The following is a 23,680-nucleotide window of genomic DNA, read 5'->3' as shown; positions in this document are numbered from 1 at the left end:
ATACTCGGGGACCTTTTTTCGCTACTGGAGCTGGACCTAGTAAGTACCATTTCTTCAACACCCACTGCGGCACTGAAGTAGATTCCCCGACTCCCAGCCCAAGTCACTGTACCACAGACACAGTCCCGACAAGCGAGAGCACTACCTGATACCCCTGTGCTTCTTAGACAAGTTCTCAAGAATGAGCGCAACCTCATCATCAAGCGCCTCAAGAATGTGAGCGGGGGCATATTTAGGCTGCCACCCCAAATCCTTTCCATGGACGGCAGTAAAGTTGCATCTACATTTCTCGTTAGCCAGAGTGCATCAACAACATCTCAGGAGATAGGGGGAACTGCTTACTGTCCACCAATCTTGACGGCAACAGACGGCTTTTGAACATTGAGCGCGTTCGCCATGGCCTGTAGCGCATCGTCCGTGGCGTACTTGACCGTGGCATCCTTGATGACACCACGCTTTGCCAGCGCTTTGGCCATCGCCGAATAAATGTCGTCCCAGCCGACAGAGCCCGAGGACGCGAGGTAGACGCCGTGCTTTCCGCAGTCGGGATTCGAGCCGTTGAGGATGGCCTTGGCGAGAGAGATGTACAACGACGTGTTGTCCTCGATGTGGCAAACAGGCCAAGTCTGTTGCCGTGGTCAGAACAGAAAAGAGAGATTTCCCAAGAGCATAGATAGTTAGTCGGAAGAGCTTTGGCGTACGTACCTTTCCAGGGCGACCGGGCCTGTATACTCCGCCTGCGCCCTGTGCGGCAATCACAGTGTCGACCGTCTGGATGGAAATGACGTTGCCGAAACCCGCGCCCTTGCCGTAGACGATGCAGGGAAAGAAGAGGTAGGTTCTGATGTTGTGTTTCTCTCCGGCGTCGACAACGGTGCAGTTGGTTCGAACAGCCTGTGTCCATGTTATCCACATCCCTTGATGAACGATGCAGATGAGCACTTACCTCTTCAAGCTCCCAGTGCTTAGGCTTCTGGCTTTTATGGATCTCATAGATGTCGTCACGGTTATCGTACAGAGGCCCGTCCATCTTCACGCCGGCCATATCAGAAACCATCTTGGCTCCAGACGTCTGTCGAGCATTGTCCGAGAAGTCAGAAAAGCGCCCAAATGAACAGCATATCCTCCGACGACACAAATCACATGAACGAAGTGCACCTCCTGTCCCGTAGTCTTCTTGAGCTCCTCGAGGGCCTTGATGAACGCGACTTGGCGTTTGGCGAAGTACGCGTCGATCAGGTAAAAGACGACGTTGATTTGCTTTTCCAGAACCAACTTGCGGATGCTTTCCTCCGTGATCTCGCTGCGGACGGGCTCGGCGCCGTACAGTGTCTTGACCTTGTCGGCTTGGTCGTCGGATCGGACTAGCGCGTACAAGGTCTGATAGTTTTGGACGTTGGACTGGGCCCACGCGGCGAGGAAGGATCCGCCAAGGTAACCCGAGGCGCCGGTGATGAGGACGTTGTTAGCCATTTTGGTGATGTGCTGATCAACTGGTGTTGGAGGTGGTGGTGATGTTAGTCGATACAGAGAGTACTGCGGCGCAGGAAGTAAATGTACTTACAGCCTGCAAGTACACTCCCGTGGTATAGCGAAATCGCTATGTAGCCTGACAAATCAGACCCAATTTATAATGCCTTGCACACCATGACGACTTCAATGTCGTCATAGCTCAGATTGCTGTCTTCGCTGAAGCCTTGGGAGACAGCAGAAAGGTAGATGGATGAGCGCATTTGGGACAACCTTTCCGGCAAAGATGACGAATGCATGTGTCCAGGTGTATGGCTGATTACCACTTCTTCCCTCTCCAACATGGGCCTGGACAAGTCCGACGCGAGCTTGCTGAGGACCAGCGCAAAACGGGGCTGTGGCGCTGGAAATGGGAAAGGTGCCACAATGGGTGCCGAACAAGAAGAACTAAAAGTCCCCAAATCTAGCTGTAACATTAAACGACTGCTAATTTAGCGCAGCTACAGCAGCAGATGAATGCTCCTTCATCGCAATGGCATTTTCAGGATGTCGATTTCTTTGGACACAATCACTATGGTGCGGCTAGAGCACATTAGTCAGCACTTGGAGCAAAGTTGGAGGGGAGTTGGAGAAACTTGGAGTACCTCCCCCACACACCCTCGCCCTCGGTTTCCCTTTTCCCAATGCAACATCACCTCTCTCTTGGCGCAGTCGTCATTTCTTGGGGGTGTGGTCCCGGAAAGGCAAAGAAAAGTGGGTGAGTGGGAGTCAATCAGGGCAAGAGCCATCCTGCCAGCCAGCCAGCAAGCTGCCAACACAACAAGTCACGCCTTCACAGTATGTAGTCGCCTGCAAGCTAAGTTACAGATTTCCTTCAGTTACGGAAGGTCTATGAGTGGTGCCACTGCGCTAATCCAGACGATGCGTCCTTTCCCAGTCCCGTAGTGTGAAACACGTTTGCTTTCCACACAAAGTAACCACGTTTTCTGAGAAGCAAGATATTGCCTAAAGCGGGGTGGCGCTTGAGGAGGCGAGAGGACGTGTAGGGTAGGAACGAGAGATATGAGCTGAAGGTGTGAGTGATAAGAGGAAGAGGAGCAAAATCAATAATTCTGATATGTAGATTTGATGCCCAGCCTCTCCTTCCCACTAACAACCTCAACGCCAATAAATGTTTCAATCCAATTGTATGAGGTGATACAGAAATCCCAGACGCCCCCAGTGCCCCCGCTTGCATAAAGTGATCAGCTATTCAGACTGCCTGCCTGCCTGCCTGCCTGCCCATGAAGTATACGACAGGATGAAGACCGGCCGCGCGTTCTCGATGTCATCAAGAACACGGATGAGTATGAGTATGACGTAGAAACAATGTGAGAACAACAAAGTCAGGACAAAAACGACATGACCGACGCAAAAAGATCATCAAGACAGCAGCCGAAGCGAACGACAAGAGGGTCCCGACTGCAAGGCAAAAGATCAAAAGCCCGCCTGCCTATTCATGGGCTACCAGGTTCGTACATCTGGCCCGCCTCGCGCATCAGACTGCCCGTCAACCCGCGCATGCGGCGACCGAGCAAGTCGTCCTCGCTTGCCAGGCTGACGAGGCTCTTTCGGCGTGGACGGTGACCGCTGCCAGCCGTGCGACCGCGACCTCTGCCACGGCTACCGTTGTTGCTGTTGACGTAACCGCCGTTAGTGTCGTTTGCGGTGCCGCCGTTTGCTTCGTCGCCGTTGGCAGCATCGTCGTCGTCGTCCTCGTGCGTGCCGTTGACAGGCTTGCCTGACGGAGCTCCGTCAAAGTAATCGGTGGCTTCGGAATGACGCGCGCACCCGGGTGAGACGTCGTCGGCGTCGGGTTTGAAGCGGTTGCCGTTTCTTGCCGCAAGGTGCCTGTTTGCACCACCCGACTGTGTTTTGCCGGGAAACGACATTTCCAGAGGACGTTCGTCGTCACCCGACGACTCAAAGGTGGAGCGGCGGAAGTGGTGGCGTGGCCCGGAAGAGCGCTTGAGGATGACGCCCACGCCGCCGTTTTTGGACGAGAGCGACGAGCGCGCTGCGCGGGCGGCATCGCGGTCAATTTTGTCGGCTACTTCGCGTATCCAGCGAGCGCAGCGGAAGATATAGCGCCACCCATCCGAAAAGACGCTGACAAATTGCAGGAACCCGTGGGAGATGCCTGGGATCAAAATCACTTCGACATGGTCTTCGTCAACAAACGCGCGGGCTTCGCTCGCAGAGAGCAGTCCAAGCTCCTTACGATCTCTCCAGGCCGCTGCCTTTGCCTGTCGGATGCGGCCAGCAAAGATGACCGTGTCGTCGACAAGCGGGTCGCGCTCTCCAGTCAAAAAGTAAGTCTTGGGCATGTTGACGAGGAGGGACTCGGGGGCGAGCAGGGGAGACAAAAAGTAGTCGGTCGAAAAGTCTGGGCGATTGTGAGGTCCAATATACAAGACAATCATGGCGCGCATCATTTCTGGGGTCAGTATGCGGTCGCCAAAGTACGAAATCATGGACGATATGGCCAGACGAGTCTTGAAGGTTTTGGGCTTGCTCGAGGGAGCCTCGGCCAGACGCTGAGAAAGAGAGGGAGACTCTGTAAGGCGTTGTTCCAGCGCTCGAGAGTCGACTCCCGTGTGTGCGGCTGACATTTGGACAGCGGTTGAGGTAGACCTTGCCATAGAGGATTCGGTCAAAGTCTTGGAAGAGGCATTGCCCTCGTTGGTCTTGTTAGGGACGCCGGACTTGGCCGGAGGCGTCTCTTGATCTTCGTCCTCCTCCTCGTCGTCAGAGTGATGGGGCGTGTTTGGGGTGAGCTTCCTATAGTCGTCGCTCTTGCGGCGTAGAATCCCGTCGTTGATCTTGCGAGTCTTTCTGTCCCTAATCAAAGCCATCTGCTCGTCGGTCATCCAATTCCCAATGTTCATATCCAACGCGGGATAGACTAGGACCAGAGCCTCTGGGGGCGGCAGCGACGGCTCGCCGTGCCATCGACGGTGCTCGGTAGTTCCACTTTGCAGGATCATAAGCACCATTCCTACGGCAAGATTGCCACCGGCACTGTCTCCAGCAACGATAATCTTGGGCACGGTTTCGCCCGACAGACCCAGGCATCGACCCCGGCTCGCAATGATCGTGCGGTACACATCATAGCATTCGTTGAGAGCGTACGGGTAGGGATACTCGGGAGCCTTTTTATAGTTGAGGCTGAGAACGGGTAGTCCAGTCTTGGCTGCCCAGCCAATGAGCTTGTCGTCGTGGTGGCGTGGGGTCATGGCCACGAAGCCACCTCCAGGAATGTCCAGCACGACCTTGTTGAAGTTCTTCAAGGCGGATACGGGGCCGTCAAAGTACAGCCACCCCTGCACGGGATCCTTGTAGGATGATCCCGACGGCCTCGGGATACGAATGGCTCTGGGAGGGTAGCGCATGAGACGCGGGCGCATCAAGTTGGTCAAAAAGTTGAGGTAGGGCGTCGTTCCCTTGTCCCAGCTGACGCGCAGGTGGTCCACCGTCAGCGTGGCTCTGACCTTGCGCACCTTTTCATCGGCCTGCTCGGCACAAATGAGGTAGTACGCGGTGAAGATGACGGAGCACAGGTCCCGCAACCATTTGCGCCTGATGGGCATGGCGGACCAAAAGCCAGCGTCCAGCGCAGTCGTAACCCATGTCGCCCGGAAATATGATCTCGAGTAGAGATTGGCCAGAGGCTCTGGGCATTCAAGGCCGACGAGTTTGCCAAAGTTTCGGGCGACGTAAAGCCATAGCAGTGTGATGATGACGGTTTGCCATGTCGTCAAGCGTTTCGACAGGAGGGACGAGAGGCGCCGCAGGATGGGAGGGCCATGTCGATTTCCCCTTTTCAAGTCAGTGGGGCCCAAGCAAACAAAGGCGGTGGGAACGTACCTGTACAGGTAGGCGGACCAAAAGGAGACGACGGCGAGGACCTGGATCTTGCGGAATTTGATCGAGGGCCGTCCAAGTACGTGGTCTCCAGGCAGCGTTAGCATTGTTCCGCGTGGCGGACAAGAGGCCGAGCAGAGGATGGAGGTGTTTACCTATCATGACGGCGAAAACATGTGCGCGCAGCGAAGCAACAATGACGGACGAGGGCGGGTGATGGCGAAGCGGACGGTGCAGAGTCGGACGAAGCAGTTGATGCGGTGCGCTGGACGATAGATGGTCAAAGATGTAGCGCGCGTGGTTGCGAGAGCCTCGTGGTCAGCCAGGCCAGCGGCAGGGCATAGGGTGGTAGGCGTAGGCGTGGCTTTGACATGTGAAAGCGACCTGACTGACCTGACTGACCTGACTGACCCGACTGCATTGGCTCTAGCTTGACGGCCAGCCGGTGACGTCGCGACGCGAAACCCTGGGACGGGCCAACCCTGGCTGCGAGGCGGACCGACCCAGGACAATGCTCATGGTTGATGGTGGTGTTGTTGACGGATGGGACGGACGCGTTCCGGGGAAAGCGAGGGAGAGGAGGTGAGGTGGTGATGGATGTGAGGTGATGCACAGGCCGGCCGGGCTGGCTCACTCGCATCCGGACGGCAGCATCTCGCATGTCACGCACATCAAGTGACGAAGTGACCTTCGTCTTCACCACTTCGTCAACCAACATCCGCCATGTCTCTTCACCGCACTTTGGGTCAGGGAGCTGTCAACCGCCGTGGCGCACCGTCTTGGCCACGCGCAGCGCAAGCTGCCGAATTGGGGCGGAAAACAGACCAAAACGGCCTTTCACGCCTGACTAGCCCGGACGCCAAACACCACCTCACGGTCTGAAGCGATTCTCCAATGGCGGCGTGTCGCCAGGGACAAAGTGGCACTCGGAACCCGGGAACTCGCCTTGCCAAAATGGCGAGCGGCACGTTGAAGTGACACCAGATCTTCGTGTTACCATCCAGGATGTCCCGGCCTGCAAACCTTATAACTTATACTCTGCTCTGCCCACGCCCTTAACCACGTCAAGCTCCTACTCTCCCCTCCACCGGAACCTCGCCAACTTTCGCCCCTGGTTGGTTGGCCGCGTCGTCATGGTCCACTGGATTACCTTTATGCCCGTCGCATCGGCGCTTGAACCCGTCTCCTTCTGGCTTGCCCACTTTTTGCCCCAGCATCTGCGCTTTACCGTCTGTCTCGCATCAATCGCCCTCTTTTTGGCAGTCGTCTTCTTTGTTCCTCGCAGCAATGTCCACTCGGACGACTTTGCCTTTTCCGCTTGTGAGTTGCAATATCAAAGTATACAGCCTTTGGACTAACGACCTCCCAGCTATCGTTTACGTCCTCTTGAGCCAGCAAGTGCTGCTCATGCTCAAGGACCCGTTTTCTGAATTCGTCCGCCTGAGACCACCCTTCCAGCAGAGCGTCACCACTTCTGCGCAGACCAAGGCCAATGATGCCGCGGCCAAGGCACCGCCATCGCCCGTCTCGTCTGGCGAAGAAGCTGAAGACCAAGGAAAGAAAGAGCGGGCAGATGACCAACTTACCACGTCCACGACGCCCATCTACGCCTTTTCCCACCTATCGCCTCTCAACAAGTTCTACTGGTGTGTGGAAGCAACGCGCAACCTGCGCGGCATTGGATGGTCCTACCAAGCGCCGCACATTCCAGCCAGCTTCCCGCCGTCCCAATTCTATAGCTGCGCCCTTTCGCGCGTGCTGCAGCTGTACCTGACGCACGACGCGGCGGCGTATCTGTTCAGCAAGCTGACGGCGCACGGAACGCAGCGGCTGGCGGCGATGCCAGCGTGGCAAGCCATGGCAGGCGTGCTGCTGGCCGGCACCCAAGCCGGCACCTTCATGGAGCTGACGTACTGGGCGTGTTGTGCCTTCTGCCTGACGACGCGGCTCGGCTGGACGGACAAGCAGCTGTGGGTGCCGATGCTGGGTCCACTGAGCCAGTGCTACAGGTAAAGCTCCCCACAGGATACCTTATCTCCAAGTAGCACGTATCCCACTGACTCACCCGCACAGCCTAAGGAGGTTTTGGGGACGAACGTGGCACCAGAACATGCGGCGGTACCTCCAAACTCCCGGCCTGGTGCTCGCCCGCAACGTGCTGCACCTCCGCCGCGGCTCCTTCGCCTCGCGCCACGTCCAGTCCGGCCTCGCCTTCCTGCAATCCGGCCTCTTCCACTGGCTCGCCAACAAGGCCGTCCTCCCGCACGTCCGCTTCACGGCGACCATCCCCTTCTTCCTCGCGCAAGAGCTCGGCTTCGTACTCGAGGATGCCGCCAAGGTGGTAGGCGAGTTTACCGGCATCATCGGCACGAAGGGCGCAGCAGCAGAAGGTGCAGAGAAGGGGGGTGAGAAGCAGAAGGATGATGCGCCCCCGCCGACGTGGCTCAAGTGTCTCGGTGCCGTGTGGACCTTTGCGTGGATCGGCTTCTTCGGCCCCTGGCTCGTCGACGACACGAACTGGACGGGCCTCACGACGGCGCAGTCGTCGGGCGTCGGGTTTTCGCTCATCGGCGGCCTGCTGGATGGCAACTGGCGTGGCGTGTAAGAGTAGTAGTGGCAACGTATGTACCTGGTCGGGTCTGGAGCGAGAAGGCGACTCGGATTCGGGTCAGGCGGGGTGTGTCTTGTCTTGATGGACTCGAACGAACGAAGAAACCGCGCAGATGGACGGATGGACGAGCATCCGAATGATGGACGCCGTGTACCGCGCGGTACGTTTCCTTGCGGCTCGGGAGAAGCGCGAGCGATTGAGCAAGCAAGCAAGCGTGGCTTTGCAAGCTAGTCAATGCATGTTAATTGAGGCTGGCTCACCAAGAGACAAGTCAGGTGTGCGGAAATAGGGATAGGACAGGAGAGGATACCCTTTACCCGGCAGCCGAGAGAAGTATCAAGCATTCAAACCTGTACAACAATAGTAACGATGAGCGAAGCTTCATCCTGCCGAAGCAGTTTTACATGTCACGACCGTAACGCATACAAGAGACATGCATACACAACGAGAAACAGCAATTTTCCCTCTCTCCTAGTTACCTACCCGCCTGTTTGTCTGCCTATCTGCCAATATATGTACCACCCCGTCCGTCTCCTCTACTACATGTACCCAGCCAGCCGGCCGGTGCTGAAACAATCCGGTCTTTCGTGTGAGAACGCTGCGAACACACACACGCAGTTTGCCAACAGGAAGTGGTTTAAAAGTGCGCACTGCTCACTGACCAAGCGAGCGGCACCGGATGAGAAGAAAAGGAGAAGAAAAAAAAGAAGAGGAAAGGGACAGAAAGGAAGCGGAGAAGCAAAAAATGACGACGAAACAGCGCGTCCCCCCCCATCAGAATCCCCGTACCCCCTACCCCCTAACCCCTCCCCCACAATCTCCCTACCTACCAACGCTACACCTAACCAGCTCCTCAACCTCGAACCCCAGCCGCCTGAGCGCGCTCTCGTCGATGCCCATTCCCGCGCCGCCGCCACCAGCACCGCTCGCCGCACTCCCGACGCTGACAGCGCTCGCCCGCCGCTCCCTCCTCACGACGACGCACCGCGTGACGCCCTCCTCACGCACCTCAACCGGTCTCGCCGCCGCCGCCGCCGCCGCCGCAGCAGCAGCAGCAGCGCCGAACCCCATGCCGGACGGCGGGGGGAGGCCAGGGGTCTGCATGCCCGCGCCAGCGAAAGCGGCACCTCCTGCGGAAGTGGAAGCGGAAGGCGACGACGAGGCGGGCGCGTCGGCGACGTACACGGTGACGTCCGGTCCGACGATGCCGCGCCACAGCGTGGCGAGCCACTGCCAGTGGTCGGCGGGCGAGTAGGCGTCGGCGATGGGGATGCGGGCGGCCCAGGCGTTGGCGGCCGAGAGGGTGAAGCTGGGGAGGATGAGGATGGGTGTGCGGCCGTTGCACTTACTGCCTGTCGCAGCACCAGTGGCGGCGGCAGTGGTGGTAGCGATGTTGGTGTTGTTGGGCTGGGAAGAAGAGGGCGGTTTGCCGGGTTTGTGCGCCGTCAGCTGTTTAGTCGTGTTGGACTGCGATTGAGGCGCGTCTTCCATGGCCGAGTCGGTCGGCGACGAGACAGACGCCGACGCCGGCGACGCCGCGAGAGAGTTGCTGCGCGACGTGCCGCTGTCGATTTCACTGCCAGCGTCGTGGTGGTGGTGGTGGTGCTGCTGCTTGTTGGCCGCCGACTGATGCCCCGTGATGAAGTCGACCATCTCGGCATTCTTCGCATGCCACTCAGCCACGAGGCCAATGTACGCGCCCAGACTGACATCGGCGGCATCGCTGCTACCATTATCGCTGCGTTCGGGCGGTCCACGCGGTGGCTCTGCCACGCGCGCGTCCAGCTCGCCGCCCTTGTTGAGGTTGTCGCGCAGCCACTCGGCCATTTGCTGCACGACGGCGCGGTCGTCGCCCTCGACGGCGATGATGGCACCGCGCGGAGACGACGATGTTGGAGAACCGCCTCCTCCCACGTGCGTCCCGTACGGTGGCGAGATCTTGCCCAGGATGCGGAGCTTCCCCCAGAACGGCATACTCATGACCATAGCTTCGACGCTGCGCGGGTCCGCCATGGCCATGACGCCATTCGGGTGCGCCGTGGCTGGTGCGGCCGTCGTGCCTGGCCGCGGGCTGTTGTTCGCCGTGGTTTGCAGCGGAGGCAGCGTGAGGTTGCTGTCTGGGTGGTGGTGGTGTTGCTGGACGTGGTGGACGGCGGGCGAGGCCGAGGATCGAGGAGACGGCCCACGCAGCACCTCTGGACGAACAGCTGGCAGAGACTGTCGCCTTGGGTCTGGGGGAAAAGGGTATGGCGTCCCTGGGCCTGGACGCGCCGATTGAGGCACATACCCCGAGTTGTAGCGGCGCCGCTTTGCATCAGGGGACAGGGGGCTGAGCATTTGAACATCGCGGTCTTCGGGGATTCGACCAATGCTTATGGCAGCAGGTGTGTGTCGGATGCGACGAGGCTGTCCGTTGGCATTGATGGCTAAGTTGCTCATCATCGGTGGAAGGTAGCGCGATGTGGGGGTCAAGGCCGAAGAAGGTGTTGGCGGAGGAAGCATAGGTGTCGGAGCGTTCCCTGGGGCTGTACCAAAAGGCGTCGTAGGCGTCGTAATGCTCCGTCCACCGCACTTGGTGCAAGGGTGTTTCTCAGCTGTACCACTGGCGTTGGACACGCTCGAACGACGGCCGCCACGACGGGGTTGGTAACGATATTCGGGGTACTGCTGCTGGTGGCGGAGCTTTTCTTCGTCTGCCAATCTCTTCCACTCTTCTCTGATGGACTCTGATTCCGATCTCCACTGCTCGCCAATGATTTTGGATATGTCGGGATTTGCGAGTCCTGGATTCTCTGCGACGATGGTAGCGTGGTGATGCTGCCGATAAAGTATGAATGCTACAAAGAAACCACTGGTCAGCGTCCGTCGAAACAACAAGAACAACAAAGGGTGACTCCACGCCAGGGCGTCGCCAGAACAAAGGGATGGAGCGAGCTATATTTGCTCAAAAGACAAGCAGAAAGATAAAGAGCCATCACTCACCGTTCCTCGGTCGCGGAATCTTGGGGTCGGGCTGACATAGGCAAACGTGGTTCGCAGTCGAGCCATCAGACGACACCAAAGAGCTAGCAGAGTTGATGCGAGAGTGTGTGCCGGGCACAGGTGCCGCCTCAGTTTCCTGCATGTCCATCTCTTCTGTCCTGTCGACGAGCGAGGCAGCACGCTTTCGTGTCAAGCGAAAGGGTGGGGATTCTGGTGTCAGCGGACCATCGTCCTGTTTCGATTGAGATGGGCTGGCTGTTCGGCGTGAGCGGGTGGACACAGCCGTTGATGTTTTGTTGTTGCGGGTGGTCCTATCACTCTTTCCCGAGACCTGGTGGGACGAGGAGGGATCTGACATTTCTATCTCTTCAGCTGGCCGGGGAAGTCAAGGTCGATGCAAGAGCAAACGAAGCCTGGGGCAGCAGAGCTCGAGTTGTTGTGTTTTCAGGGGGCGAGGGCCGGCCTTGATAGACATCCAGATTGAAGACTTGGACAATATCCACGGCGCTGAATGGTGAATAGGGCGGCGCTAGTCAAAGACATGACCTCGACGAGATACTTTGTGTCTATTATGGCGCCAGCTCTTCGCGGCGGAATTTCTTTGTTTGAGCGCGGCGGAGCGGTCTGGCGCATGCTGTTATCCTAGACAGGTGCGGGAAGCCGCGCTGTTCGCGATGACCTGGACGACGGATTCTTTGACCAGCCGACGACGACGCCCAGAAGCGGCCATTTTTTAGCGCGCGAGCTCCAGCCTCAAACATTCCTCAGGCGGGAGCAAATGCAAGGAGGGGGAGAATAAAGGAGACTGATTTGAGACAATGCATACAAACGCCCAAACTCTGGGAATTGTGCGCCGCTTGGTCGGAATGCGGCCGCAACAGTCCATGCCAACGCCAGAAGATGCTGAAACTTGAATGGGTATCTCAGACAACAGCGCAAAGCACCCGGAAACTCCAAAGAAATGCCCATGAACATGTAAGTGTGCTGAAGAAACGCCTACGACTCGGAATTCGTTGAATCCATTTCTGCCTCGCCTGGCTTCTTGTCCTTGTCCTTTTTCTCGGCCAGCTCCTGCTCGTGTTTGCGCAGCGCGTTCAGGTTGAACGTGTCGTTGTGGCTCACGAGGTCAGCCGCTTCCAAGGCTAGGAGCCGGTGGGCTTTGCTGGAAAGATGCATGCCGTCCCTGAGACAGCGTCAGCACAAGATCAATCAAAAAGCAGATGGCGGCGCAGTAGGTGTCCAAAGACATGGCAGCTCCAAGCACTCCGGTTGCACCCAGGGGAACAGCCGTATCTTTGGACACGTATTGTGGCAGGCAAAAAATTCTCACCAAAACAGGTATTGGGACGGGTCGGTGCAGGGCTCGGTCCGGTTGCTATCGGCATCGTCCATGTCGAATGGGTACTGAGCCCCAGTTACCGGCAGAGGCAGGCATGGGTTGGTGGTCTCAGTAAAGGTCGGAGCCCGCTTGCCATCGCCGTTCTCATCTGCAATGCCGATCGTGTACATTTGCTGCTCGCGGAGCATTTCCAGCAGCCACTTGTTCATGGAGAGCAGATGAATGCTCCCACCAACGAATTCCCGGGCCGCCCGCTCTAGCTCCGTGTTCCACTTTTCGACCAAGAAGACGGCAGATCGCTGGTACGTGGGAAAGGGACCCTCTGGTTGCTGGGAAAAGGCAGGGAGGAACGTAATGTCGGGGATGTGCGGCAGGACGACCTGGATCGGTTTGCGCATGAACTGGGCTATTACGTCAAGCTGGGCAAAGAGGGTCCGGATGCTCTGACGGACTCCTTCGTGAGCCTCTTTGTCCTCCAAGCCCACGAATTGCCAGACATCGCTGATGCCAAAGAAGACGGTGAAGACGGTTCTTTCTTGGACGGCGGTGCGATTCAGGCGTTGTTGCTCAGAGTTGATCCAGCGCTGGACCTGCATGCCAAAGTCGGCCTTGAACTTTGCATTGGAGGGGTTTTGGTTGGTGACATTGGCGACGACGTCAGTATCTACGAGCGCGTCTGGGTGGGCTTTGAAGTCCAGCGAGCCCGAGGAGCGAGCATAGTTGTCGAGCGAATCGCACAGCAGCTACGCAATCAGCGTCCGTGTCATGAGAGGTCAATGCGACGCGCCGAAGCCTACCTCTGCACACAAAGCCTCGGTCCACAGCGGGTGACTGGCATTGGCCTGAGGGTTTGTCTTGGGAACTGCGACCTTGTATACCCCGGTGTCTGAATACGAATCTCCGAAGACGACCAAACGACTCCGCGAGCCTGAAAGGACCTTTTGAAAGCGGCTCTGCACGCGCAATGTGGGCAAGACCCAGCCTACGTAGACCAGGGAGCAAATTCCGAGGAAGACGATGGCATGGAGGCGGTTGATTGTCCGCATGGTCTCGGTTCGGGCGATTCGAGTAGCGTCGGTAGCGTAGGGTACAGTAGCGTGGAGGAGAGTAGAGAAGTCCTAAGTGAGGACAGGGCAGGGCAGGACAGGACAGGACAGGAGAGGTGGCTTCCTTAAGGTGAAAAGGTGGGCGACGGGACCACGCGACACAAATCGAGGCCAAAGTGGACTGGCTTGCGTAGGCCTGCTATCACGAAGGAAGCAGGGGTCGCGGCACCGAAAAAGGGACCGGTAATTGGCTGCAGCCAGTGGCGGGCGCCTCTGGATGGTGGCCATTCGCGCCCTGGAGGGCCGTGAAGCAGTTGAAGCTGTGAGGCCGCGCAACCCATCAGCAGCACGACCCTCGACCTCGACCTCGACCTCGACCCCAAGACGCACTGCAGTGAGGTGAGCCCCGAAAAGCTTGACCCCAGCCCGCCATCTTGGCATGACGCCACTGGGATGAGGCTCAGGTCAGTGATCTGACGGCCCGTCAACAAACATGAACGCTCCCCGCATTATGCCTTTATCTTCCATCTACGTCGTCTCCAGACTTCGTTCATCCACATACTGAGTATAGGAGTACCCCTATGATCAGACCCCTCCCTTGTATCACCTGGCTCGGCCGAACCTCCCCTTGCTTCCTGTCCGCCTGGCCCACAACCATTCTTGCTCAATCCCCGGATCCGGCGACTCAAGAATTCTTCGGCCACATGTCAAACGTCATTCCTCTCGTCAGATTTGCTTGTCTCCTTCTTTGGTGCATGGATTGCTGTCATGAAAACTGCTTATTCTTGACCTGACTCATCTCTGGCTCCTGTCAATCCTCTGCTTGGCATCAACACAAGGCATCTTGGTCAGAACCACACAGAACAGTCGCGGAATGTACGTCTCTTTGTGGGCGGAGAACGAAACGCTCCATGAAACAAGGCCGAGTTTGGTACGGTACATATGTAGTCAAGCGACCCTTCAGCACACAAGTTCGCCGACTTCGCAGCCAGCTTCATGTGCCAAGGAAGGATTGATAATGGCAACCGAGAAGGACGCAGACGAAACTGCCAAGAAGTGTTGTTTGGTGATGAGAGAAAGACTGCTCCAGGATTTGACTAAGACTCCCGAATCCTCAAACGGAGCGCTGTTGGACATTGGAACTCGACGTGTGATGACGTCGAACTCTTTGAAAACCGCAGTCAACACCAACATGCGGTTCAAGGGAAGACGGCTTTGTGGCAGAGAATTTGGAGCTCATGGGAGGATGGGCGGAGATGGCTGCCACAATGCGGAGATCTGCTCCGCTCACAAGCCGACTTCGCAGCGCGGCAACTTATCGATAGCGAAAAAAACGAGCCCTGACATGACAGCTGAGGAGTGAGTTGCGGTGCGGACTCCACCGTCCTCAAGCTTTCCCCGTCTCCGCTTTCCACTCACTCTTCCCTTTGATACCCCTCTTGCGTCTTGCTTTCGTCCATATCTCACTCTCTCTTCACCATGGCTTTCCGGGCTTGCTCCAAGCGCGTCGGCGCAGCATTGCGCTCTCAGAAACTGTCGGTCGCAGCGCCACTCTCCCGTCCCAGGTATGCGTCATCCGCCACGGCAGCCTCCAGCTTGCCTGAGAGCGTGAAGCAGAGCATTGAGGTACCAAATTCTCCCCAACAATCCCCAAGCTTCACTCAAGATTCTCACAAGTCCTCACAGGGTGATGCCTCTCTTCCTACCCCAGACCCTGCGGCAGACTCCCAAACCGCTCGTCTCGTCAACGACCAGATGCCCTACATGGTACCTACCTATGTTCGCCCGCTTCCAATGTTCCACAAGGGCGAGGGCAGCTATCTTTACGATGTGGAGAACCGCAAGTACCTCGACTTTACGGCAGGCATTGCTGTGAATGCTCTGGGACACTGCGAACCTGGAATGGTCAAGGTGCTGAACGAGCAGGTATGTTGGAATCACGAATTGACTCAGACGTTGAGCTAATTCGTGGGCACTCAGGCCGCTCAACTCATCCACACCTCCAACCTTTACCACAACCCCTGGACTGGTGCCCTCTCCAAACTCCTCGTGGAGCAGACCCGCGCTGGCGGCGGAATGCACGATGCGACCAAGACTTTCATTTGCAATTCTGGTTCTGAGGCCAACGAGGCTGGCATCAAGTTTGCCCGCAAGGTTGGCAAGGTGCTGGACCCTACTGGCGACAAGGTCGAGGTCGTCTCCTTCCACAGCTCTTTCCACGGACGCACCATGGGAGCCCTCTCTGCAACCCCCAACCCCAAGTACCAGAAGCCTTTTGCCCCCATGCTGCCCGGCTTCAAATATGGCACGTACAACGACATTGACGCCATCCCCTCGCTGGTCACGGAAAAGACATGCGGTGTCATCATTGAGCCCATCCAGGGCGAGGGTGGTGTCAACGTTGCGACTACCGAGTTTTTGATTGCGCTCCGTAAGCGCTGCACCGAGGTCGGCGCTGTACTCATCTTCGACGAAATTCAGTGCGGTCTCGGCCGTACCGGTCAATTCTGGGCTCACGCTGCTTTGCCCAAGGAGGCGCACCCAGACATCATCTCGACGGCAAAGGCGTTGGGCAATGGCTTTCCCATTGGCGCTTCGATTGTCAACGACTTTGTCGTCAACAACATCAAGCCAGGCGACCATGGCACTACCTTTGGAGGCAACCCCCTCGCTTCCCGTGTCGCCCACTACATCATCAACCGTTTGGCCGACAAGGAGCTGCAGCAGTCTGTGTTGAAAAAGGAGCAAGTGTTCCGTAAGCACTTTGAGAAGTTGCAAAACACTTTCCCCGACATCATCACCGAGGTCAGGGGCAAGGGCCTGATTTTGGGATTGCAGTTGTCCCAAGACCCTACTCCTCTCATCTCTGCTGCCAGGGAAAGAGGACTGCTGATTATCACTTGCGGCACCAACACTCTGAGGTTTGTCCCGCCGCTCACCATCACTGAGGAGGAGATTGAAAGCGGTATGCGCATCGTGGAGGAGTCGATGAATGCCGTTTACAGGCAATGAGCTGGTGAGAGGGGCAGCAGGACTGCTGGCGGTGTATAGAGTCCTTTTGGTTCGGCGAGATGACTCCATTTAAGTTGGACCTGTGATTGGCGTTTAGGACTAGAAAAAGCAAGCGGATCATGCTTTGGATAGTAATTTCATACGACTGCTACAAATATATGTTTCATGTAATTGGTGACAACCAAAAACCGTTGGTCGTCGCCGACAGCCCTATCGATAAGGAGTCACGACGACCCACTCGCCAAAAATTCCGCGGCAGCGAGGTGCATCATTCGCACGCCCACGGGCCTTTTTCCATTACTTCTGCCAGTTTGGTGCTCCGCGCTCCAACGACAAACACTCGCCAACCTGGCGTCGAGCATACCTTTCAGATTCAAAGCAGGAGGTGGAACGAGCAGTATGGACGGCCAACACCACCACCGCAGCACGACCAAATCGTCGCACAAACCATTCAAGTCTCGCCACGCGAGCAAGAGTGCGCTCAAGGAACAGTCAAAGGGTAAGGCGCTCTCTCAGTCGCTCGGGTTTCTCCAGACCCTCGGCCTCGAAATTCATAACAGCGCCCAGCTAACACCATCCTTGTCACAGGCAAGATCAACGCCTTCGACGACCGTGGCGCCCGCCGTACACCACACCAACAAGTCATGAGCAAGCTCACGCGGCGCAACCAAGCCAAGCAGAAGCGCATTCAAAAAACAAGCTCGCATGCGTCGGCGTCGCGCGTCTTCTCCGGTCGCGATGGCGCGCCGCGCATGGTTGCCGTCGTCCCATTGACCGACGACGTCTCGCCCAAGCTCGCGGTGCGCAGCCTCAACAGCGCCTTGGGTGTGGAAGAGGACGTCCCTGAAGAGGGCTGGGCCCGCGTCGAGGTCGAACGATTCAAGCAAAAGTTGCAGTACATGGTTGTGGGCAGGAACTTGTGGGCCGCGCTGGATGCGGCGCGCGTGGCCGACTTTGTCGTCTTTGTGCTCAGCGCCGAACAGGAAGTCGACGGCCTGGGCGAATTGATGCTCAGGGGTATCGAGGGCCAGGGCGTTGGCAATGTGATGGCGGTTGTACAAGTGAGTTGCTCGGACAGTGTTGAGAGGATTTCAATCGCTAATCATGGAGCAGGGTCTGGATGCTATCGACCCACCCAAGCGTCGGCCACAAGTCGTTTCGTCACTCAAGTCATTCATCACTCACTTCTACCCAACGCTGGAAAAGGTACACTCGTTGGACTCGTCTCAGGAGTGCTTGAACGTTACGAGATCGCTGTGCACAACAACACCCAAGGGAATCCGCTGGAGAGAAGACCGCAGCTGGATGATGGTGGAAGACATCAAATGGCCTTCGGGCAAGGCGCCCCAGACCGATGCCGAGGCAACTGGCGAGGTCGTGTTGACCGGCGTGGTGAGAGGCAAGGGCCTCAAGGCAGACAGACTGGTGGAGGTTGGCGAATGGGGCACATTCCAGATTGAAAAGATTACGGCTGCGCCATTGGAGACAAAGAAGAAGACCAAGGGAGAGGACATGGCTGTGGACCAGGAGGGACAAGAAGCGCTCTTGGAGCAGCCGACTGAAGACCAGGACGACTTGGCCGAGCTCGCTCCTGAGGAGGTGGCAATGGAGGATGCGGACGACTACCCCGTTTCCGTTGCACCTTCGGAACGAAAGGGAGTGCTTCTGGACGACCACCACTACTTTTCAGACGACGATGCAGACGCAGAAATGCACCGCCCCAAGAAGCTACCCAGAGGAACGTCGAAATACCAATCCGCATGGTACCTCGACGACGTGGACTATTCTGGATCAGACATGGAAAGTATTGCCAGTGAGGACGAGGACGGCGACCTGGATATGGATGGACCGGCAAATCCAGCAGACGGCATGGAGGGCATCGATCAGAATGGCAGAGAGCCTACAGAGTACGCCCAGTCCGAGTACCCTCAGTCGGAAATGTTTTTGGATCCCGCGCCCGAAGACGAAGCAGAGCAGATTGCCGCGTACCGGGCAGAGCGCAAAAAGGAGGCGGAAGAAGACCTCGAATTCCCTGATGAAATCGAGCTGCATCCGAATGTGCAGGCACGGGAGCGTCTGGCCAAGTACAGAGGGTTGAAGAGTTTGAGAACCAGTCACTGGGAGACGGACGAGGACCGTCCGTACGAGCCCGAATGCTGGCGACGACTGCTGGAAATTTCCGACTACAAAGGAGCCAAAGCCAGGATGCTCAGAGAAGCCCTTGTTGGCGGCGTCCAACCGGGCACGCGCGTCCATGTCCATCTGCGCAATGTTCCTTTGTCATTGCAGAACAAGCACAACCCCGCCAGGACGCTATGCCTGTTTTCGCTCCTCCGCCACGAGCACAAGCACACTGTGCTCAACTACGCCATCACGCTGAGCAGCGACTACGAGGAGCCCATGAGGAGCAAGGAGGAGCTAATTCTCCAGTGCGGCCCGCGCCGCCTCCGGATCAATCCGCTCTTCTCGCAGGCAGGCAACACGCCCAATGACGTGCACAAGTTTGATCGCTATCTACACCCCGGCCGCAGTGCCGTGGCCACATTCATCGGACCTTTGACCTGGGGCTCTGTTCCTGCGCTCTTTTTCAAGCGCGAGTCTGCAGGCGAGGACGAGGAAGAAAAAGACGGTGACGTCGTCGCCATGGACGCAGAACAAGCGTCGGAATCGTCTCTCCAGCTTGTGGGAACAGGCACAACTCTTGCGCCGTCGACTGCCAGAGTCGTTGCCAAGCGTGTGGTATTGACTGGTCACCCTTACAAGATTCACAAGAGGTTGGTCACGGTGCGGTACATGTTCTTCAACGCCGAAGATGTGGCCTGGTTCAAGGCGCTGCAGCTGTGGACGAAGAGGGGTAGAAGCGGATATATGAAGGAGAGTCTGGGAACGCATGGGTACTTCAAGGCGACATTTGATGGTAGGATCAACCCGCAGGACGCCGTAGGTGTAAGCCTGTACAAGCGCGTGTGGCCTCGGGAGGCCAAGGCGGTCAAGGCTGGAGAAGAGCCGTGAGAGTTGGAAGAAAAAAACCTAGAGTTGGACATGACGATATGCGGCGCATGTAGCTGAGCAATTTCATGAATCGGGATGACGATGGCTAGTCAGTTGTTTTTCTTGGCCTGGGGTGACATCAAAGACTTGCTTGACTTGTTCAGTCGGCGGGGAAAAGCTGGGCACCAGCATCACCCACCTGGACCACGGCCATCTCCACAAGTCTCCAGAATCTGCAGCTACCCACGCCTTGTGGTGACCCGCCATGCTCTCCACCTCGTCCGGCCTGTAGTTAGAGCCAGTCCCCGGTCTCGGTCTCGCCTGCTACCATTCATTGCTTTTTGGCACACACACCCGCCGTGCTGCTTCGCTTCCGCGCCTCCAATTTCTCACACCACCACCACCGCATCCTCCGCACCTCCGCATTTCTCGTCTGCATGCGAGTGATCGCACCAGTCGCCCGCCGCGCCGCCGCCGCCTCGACTGCCATAGCGCCTCTCGAATTCTACATACATACAATCGCATGAGACGCATTGAGACATAGCACGAGCATGGAATCACACAACCAGGCCGCCGCGCGCGAGGCGCGTCGCTTTCTCGCCGATCGCGTGCGCAACGATTGGAGCTTCCCGGACACGCCGCAGGCATGGGACAGCTCGGGGGACGAATTGCACCAAGTGTCGCAATACCGCGAGAGGTTCTACGGCACGACCGACGACGACACGGTGACGGAGGACGAAGAAGAGCATTTGGAGGCCGCGAGCCCCAGAGAAGAGAAGGACGCCGCCGCCGCCGCCGCCGTTGTGGACAGCAGCGCCACCACAACCACAACCACAACCACTGCTGGCTCAGAAGATCGGCGCCAGCAGCAACGTCACCAGAACGACACCACCAACAAGTTCCGCTTCGAACATCCGGACGGCGTGGCCGATGAGATGGTCGACCGCGCTCTGCGGCGCAAGCGCAGGCGGAGGCGCCGTCTGCTGGCCGAAATGCAATGGAACGAGGGCCTCGCGAACTTTATTGCCCAGCGCGATGCGTGGACCGGCGCAACGGCCGCGCGCAAGCATTTGCGGCGCAAGGCATCAGACGTGGCCGCGGCGGCGGCCGCAACAACCAGCACCCCAAGCAACGGCAGCCCGACGACAGCCACGTCGCCGTCTTCGTCGTCGACGACGGCGCCGCTCGAGCGCGCAGCGCAAGAAACGCTGCACCTCCACAACCTCGCCGCCTCGGACGACGACACAGACTACGAGCCGCCGCTGCCCATCGCGCCGCGGATCCTGCCGCACAACCCCATCCGCGACAGCATCACGCCGCGGTCTTACCCGGACATCTACTCCAAGATCGTCCTGCAGAGCCAGACGCCCAAGGTGCCGATCAACCTGAAGGACATGACGACGGCGCTGGTCAGCGGCTGGAAGGCCGACGGCGAGTGGCCGCCCAAACCGAGCCACGCGGACCCGCTGGTCGGCGCGGCGCGCGGCGGCAACAGCAGCAGCAAAACGGGCCGCACAGGGGTCGTCGGAGGCGGCGTCGGCAAGGTGGCTGCCGTGCTGACGGGGGGGCTGAGCGTAGGGGGTGGCGGCAGCGGAGGGGGTGCAGGGGGCATAACAGGGGGCAGCGGCACCACCACCGCAGCAGAGAAGCGCGGGTTGAACGCGCACGCGGCGGCCGTGGCCAAGAGCCCTACCACCTCGCATCACCACCATCACGAGTTTCTCTCGCACCATCCGCACGTTAAGCGCGGCGTGGAGAGCGTGCGCAAGGTGTTTCGCCTCAGCGGCAGCGGCGGCAGCCATAACGACCATGGCGCGTCGCCTGCGGCATAGGCGGCCAGCCAGCGACACCGTTTGCCCGATCATCTGTCAGACTTTGCTCTCCTCTTTCTTCTTCACCTTTGTCTTTCTTGCCTAGCCAGTTAGGCGGGCGGGCGGCATGAGAAGTTCCCCCTTTCTTCTCTTCTCAAAGCCATTCAGTGTCTCTTACCTAGCGGCGAGCAGTCAGGCGTCATCGACTCATACGTGCTCTTTTCCAATCCATTCCAATCCAATACGACGCCACACACACTTCTTTCGGGCCCCCTTTTTCCCCCCTCTTTCTATCTTGTTGATGTGGCTGCCGGTCTTGGTCTGGCTCCCCTTGTGCACACACACACCCCCTTTTTCTTGCCTCTTCTTTTGTCTCTTGCCTTCTTTCCTTTCCTTCTTCTTTGTTGGGACGTGGGCTGGATGGGATGGGATGGAATAGTGGAGTGGCCGTCGCACCGCCGCGAGAAAGGAAAGAGAGAGATTGCCGCGTCGTTGGATAAATGGATAAACGGATATATGTAATGGGGCCAGCTGCCGAGCCTGCATCGCTGGGGCTGTAGGAAAAGGAGGCGATGGGAAGGGAAGAAGCGCAGGTGGAATAATTGAGAATGTTGTTGATGGTGCTGCTATGTATGTATGCATGCTGCGTGGATGAACTGAGGCATCTATCTACATGTGTAGACAGACTACTGCACAGCCAAGGCAAGGCATATCTATATGCAAGGCCAACCCATGGATGGATGATGGCATGATTGATCTCATTATCATTACGAAACAACTCCGCGTTCATGTCGCGCTTGCGCGCGCGCGCTCGCGCTTGTACCTCTACCTCTACATGCCTTCCTGGTGTATGTCTATCCATCCCATCCCATCCGTCTAAACCCTCGTCTCCTATCTACACCACCTCTCTCCTCACGACCACCATCCTCCTCCTCCTCCTCTTACTATCCCTCTCGGCTCCCGCGCCGACAGCATCGCGCCACACATCTCGATCTCTCTCTCGTCGTGCGCGCGGCTGAGCCTCCTTCGCCCGCCGCTGAGTCTTCGCGGCAGCACTACCATCGCCCGTCCGTTGCAGCTCGAGACTGCGGCTGCGGCTGGGCGCGTCGTCGGTTAGCGGCGTTGTTTCGCCTGCGTCGAGCGGTTCTATGTCGCCTCCCTCATCCACGTCTTCGTCCTCTGCTTTTCCTTCGTCGTCCGCTGCGTGCTCGTGCTCCTCGCCGTCCGCAGGCGTGGCCGAAAAAGTAGAAAGCGCGGACACGACGCGCTGGCTGCTGGCGTCGTGGTAAACGTCGTTATCGTCGTCGTCGTCGGAGAGAGGGGAGGGGCAGTGCACGGGACGGAGGCGTGCCGGGGAGACGTCGCCACTTCTGCGGTGGTCGAGGCTTAGACCTAGACCTGCTGTCGCGTCTGCTGCTGGTGCTGTCGCTGTGATGCTTTGTGATGGAGCAGTGCTTTTTGCGGCCTCGCCGGACTGGCGACGCGCGCCAATGACCAGCGCGGGCGAGGCGAAGGCCGGCCGTGGCGCTGCTGCCAGTGCCAACTTGGCGGCGGCGGCGGCTGCTGCTGCAGGAGGAGTAGGCATGGGAAGATCAGTCGACGGAGACGCGGCAGTGGTGGTCTTATCTCCATGCCCGGCAGCGCCCTCTGTTTGCCTGTCGTCGTCATCCTCTTCACTCATCAAGATCTCGCGCTCCAGCTCTAGCAGCGCGTCCACGGCGCCGCCATGGCAACCGCGGCTCGCGGCGCGCCGCTTGGCGGCTTCGAAATCTGCCGTCGCGAGGGCGCGTGCGGCCGTCGAAGAAGAGGTGGAGGCGGGGGCGGCCGCGAGCGAGCTGTCGGTCGGCATATGGTCGTCGACGTCGACGACGTTGGGGAAGCTGGATTTGGCTTTTGCGGCAAGGGGAGGGGCGCGAGAGAGGCCGAGGACGGGAGACGGGGGAGGCGGGAGGAGGAGGGAGGGGAAGTCGGGGGTGGGGTTGGGGGTGGAGTCAGGGGCGGCAGGGGGTGTTTGTGTCCGCGGGTGTTGTGTCGACGACGCCGACGTGCCCAAGTGAGGCGGCGGCGGAGGCAGCGGCAGAGGCAGGGGAGGATGGTCGCGATTCTTGCGACTGCGACTGCGACTGCGGCCGCGCGCATCCAGACTCTGCGCTCGCGGTTTGCGCGTCGTCGTCCTGCCCTCGCTCGCATTGCCAGCGCCCCCTGGCACCTCCTGCAGCTCAACCGGCAGCCCCAGCCGCGTCTTCAACGCCAACACGCTCTCCGCGCGGCTGCGACTCCGCGCTCCCCGCGTCGACCGCCGCTGCATGCGCTCGTGTTCGCGCGCCAGCTGCCGCTGCTGGATGGCCAGCCGGCCATGCCACGCGTCGCCCTCGCCCCAGCCGTCGGCACCCAGTCCCAGACTCAAGCCGTCGATCGGGGGACAAGGGCAGGCGTGTTGTTCGTGTCCGCGGTGGCGGTGATGGTGCGAGAGTGGGTCGAGCGCACAGACGCCGGAGGAGTCGTATTCGAGGTC

General features: G+C 58.5%; 9 protein-coding genes across 9 annotated transcripts; 4 read left to right on the top strand and 5 right to left on the bottom strand.

Annotated features, from left to right (window-relative positions):
* Positions 1-32: 32 nt before the first annotated feature.
* Positions 33-1,473, bottom strand: J3D65DRAFT_581127 (uncharacterized protein; the record flags this gene model as incomplete). Its single annotated transcript, XM_066797709.1, has 5 exons — positions 33-280; positions 343-626; positions 706-894; positions 947-1,072; positions 1,144-1,473. The coding sequence occupies 5 exons, from the start codon at positions 1,471-1,473 to the stop codon at positions 142-144; spliced, it is 1,068 nt and encodes a 355-aa protein (XP_066659371.1). The 3' UTR covers positions 33-141.
* Positions 1,474-2,728: 1,255 nt separating this feature from the next.
* J3D65DRAFT_608635 (Alpha/Beta hydrolase protein) lies at positions 2,729-5,754 on the bottom strand. Its single transcript, XM_066798600.1, has 2 exons — positions 5,529-5,754; positions 2,729-5,461 (listed from the first exon to the last, which is right to left on the bottom strand). The coding sequence occupies exons 1-2, from the start codon at positions 5,533-5,535 to the stop codon at positions 2,967-2,969; spliced, it is 2,502 nt and encodes an 833-aa protein (XP_066659370.1). The 5' UTR covers positions 5,536-5,754; the 3' UTR covers positions 2,729-2,966.
* Positions 5,755-6,299: 545 nt separating this feature from the next.
* Positions 6,300-8,166, top strand: J3D65DRAFT_7495 (membrane bound O-acyl transferase family-domain-containing protein). The gene is made up of 3 exons (XM_066804146.1): positions 6,300-6,693; positions 6,743-7,382; positions 7,447-8,166. Exons 1-3 carry the CDS (start codon positions 6,507-6,509, stop codon positions 7,976-7,978), a joined length of 1,359 nt encoding a protein of 452 aa, XP_066659369.1. The 5' UTR covers positions 6,300-6,506; the 3' UTR covers positions 7,979-8,166.
* A 640-nt stretch (positions 8,167-8,806) lies between these two features.
* Positions 8,807-11,324, bottom strand: J3D65DRAFT_598798 (uncharacterized protein; the record flags this gene model as incomplete). Its single annotated transcript, XM_066797863.1, has 2 exons — positions 8,807-10,776; positions 10,967-11,324. 2 exons carry the CDS (start codon positions 11,322-11,324, stop codon positions 8,807-8,809), a joined length of 2,328 nt encoding a protein of 775 aa, XP_066659368.1.
* Positions 11,325-11,962: 638 nt separating this feature from the next.
* Positions 11,963-13,351, bottom strand: J3D65DRAFT_663403 (uncharacterized protein; the record flags this gene model as incomplete). The annotated part of the gene is made up of 3 exons (XM_066802662.1): positions 11,963-12,149; positions 12,297-13,048; positions 13,103-13,351. 3 exons carry the CDS (start codon positions 13,349-13,351, stop codon positions 11,963-11,965), a joined length of 1,188 nt encoding a protein of 395 aa, XP_066659367.1.
* A 1,479-nt stretch (positions 13,352-14,830) lies between these two features.
* J3D65DRAFT_663402 (acetylornithine aminotransferase-like protein) lies at positions 14,831-16,363 on the top strand (the record flags this gene model as incomplete). The annotated part of the gene is made up of 3 exons (XM_066802661.1): positions 14,831-14,977; positions 15,038-15,277; positions 15,332-16,363. The coding sequence occupies 3 exons, from the start codon at positions 14,831-14,833 to the stop codon at positions 16,361-16,363; spliced, it is 1,419 nt and encodes a 472-aa protein (XP_066659366.1).
* A 283-nt stretch (positions 16,364-16,646) lies between these two features.
* On the top strand, positions 16,647-19,500 carry J3D65DRAFT_608621 (uncharacterized protein). The gene is made up of 3 exons (XM_066798599.1): positions 16,647-16,862; positions 16,952-17,424; positions 17,477-19,500. Exons 1-3 carry the CDS (start codon positions 16,763-16,765, stop codon positions 19,373-19,375), a joined length of 2,472 nt encoding a protein of 823 aa, XP_066659365.1. The 5' UTR covers positions 16,647-16,762; the 3' UTR covers positions 19,376-19,500.
* Positions 19,501-19,902: 402 nt separating this feature from the next.
* On the top strand, positions 19,903-21,186 carry J3D65DRAFT_546351 (uncharacterized protein; the record flags this gene model as incomplete). The annotated part of the gene is made up of 3 exons (XM_066796811.1): positions 19,903-20,079; positions 20,224-20,877; positions 21,073-21,186. Coding segments are annotated over 3 exons (945 nt in total), but the record flags the coding sequence as incomplete, so codon positions are not given.
* An 89-nt stretch (positions 21,187-21,275) lies between these two features.
* On the bottom strand, positions 21,276-22,433 carry J3D65DRAFT_7399 (uncharacterized protein). Its single transcript, XM_066804141.1, has one exon. The coding sequence runs from the start codon at positions 22,025-22,027 to the stop codon at positions 21,365-21,367; it is 663 nt and encodes a 220-aa protein (XP_066659363.1). The 5' UTR covers positions 22,028-22,433; the 3' UTR covers positions 21,276-21,364.
* Positions 22,434-23,680: the final 1,247 nt, after the last annotated feature.

The sequence above is a fragment of the Phyllosticta citribraziliensis genome (assembly GCF_038025025.1).
Source record: "Phyllosticta citribraziliensis strain CPC 17464 chromosome Unknown J3D65scaffold_1, whole genome shotgun sequence".
NCBI lineage: Eukaryota > Fungi > Ascomycota > Dothideomycetes > Botryosphaeriales > Phyllostictaceae > Phyllosticta > Phyllosticta citribraziliensis.
The sequence above is the reverse complement of the archived record's forward strand: the minus strand, read 5'-3'. Positions and strand labels throughout refer to the sequence as shown.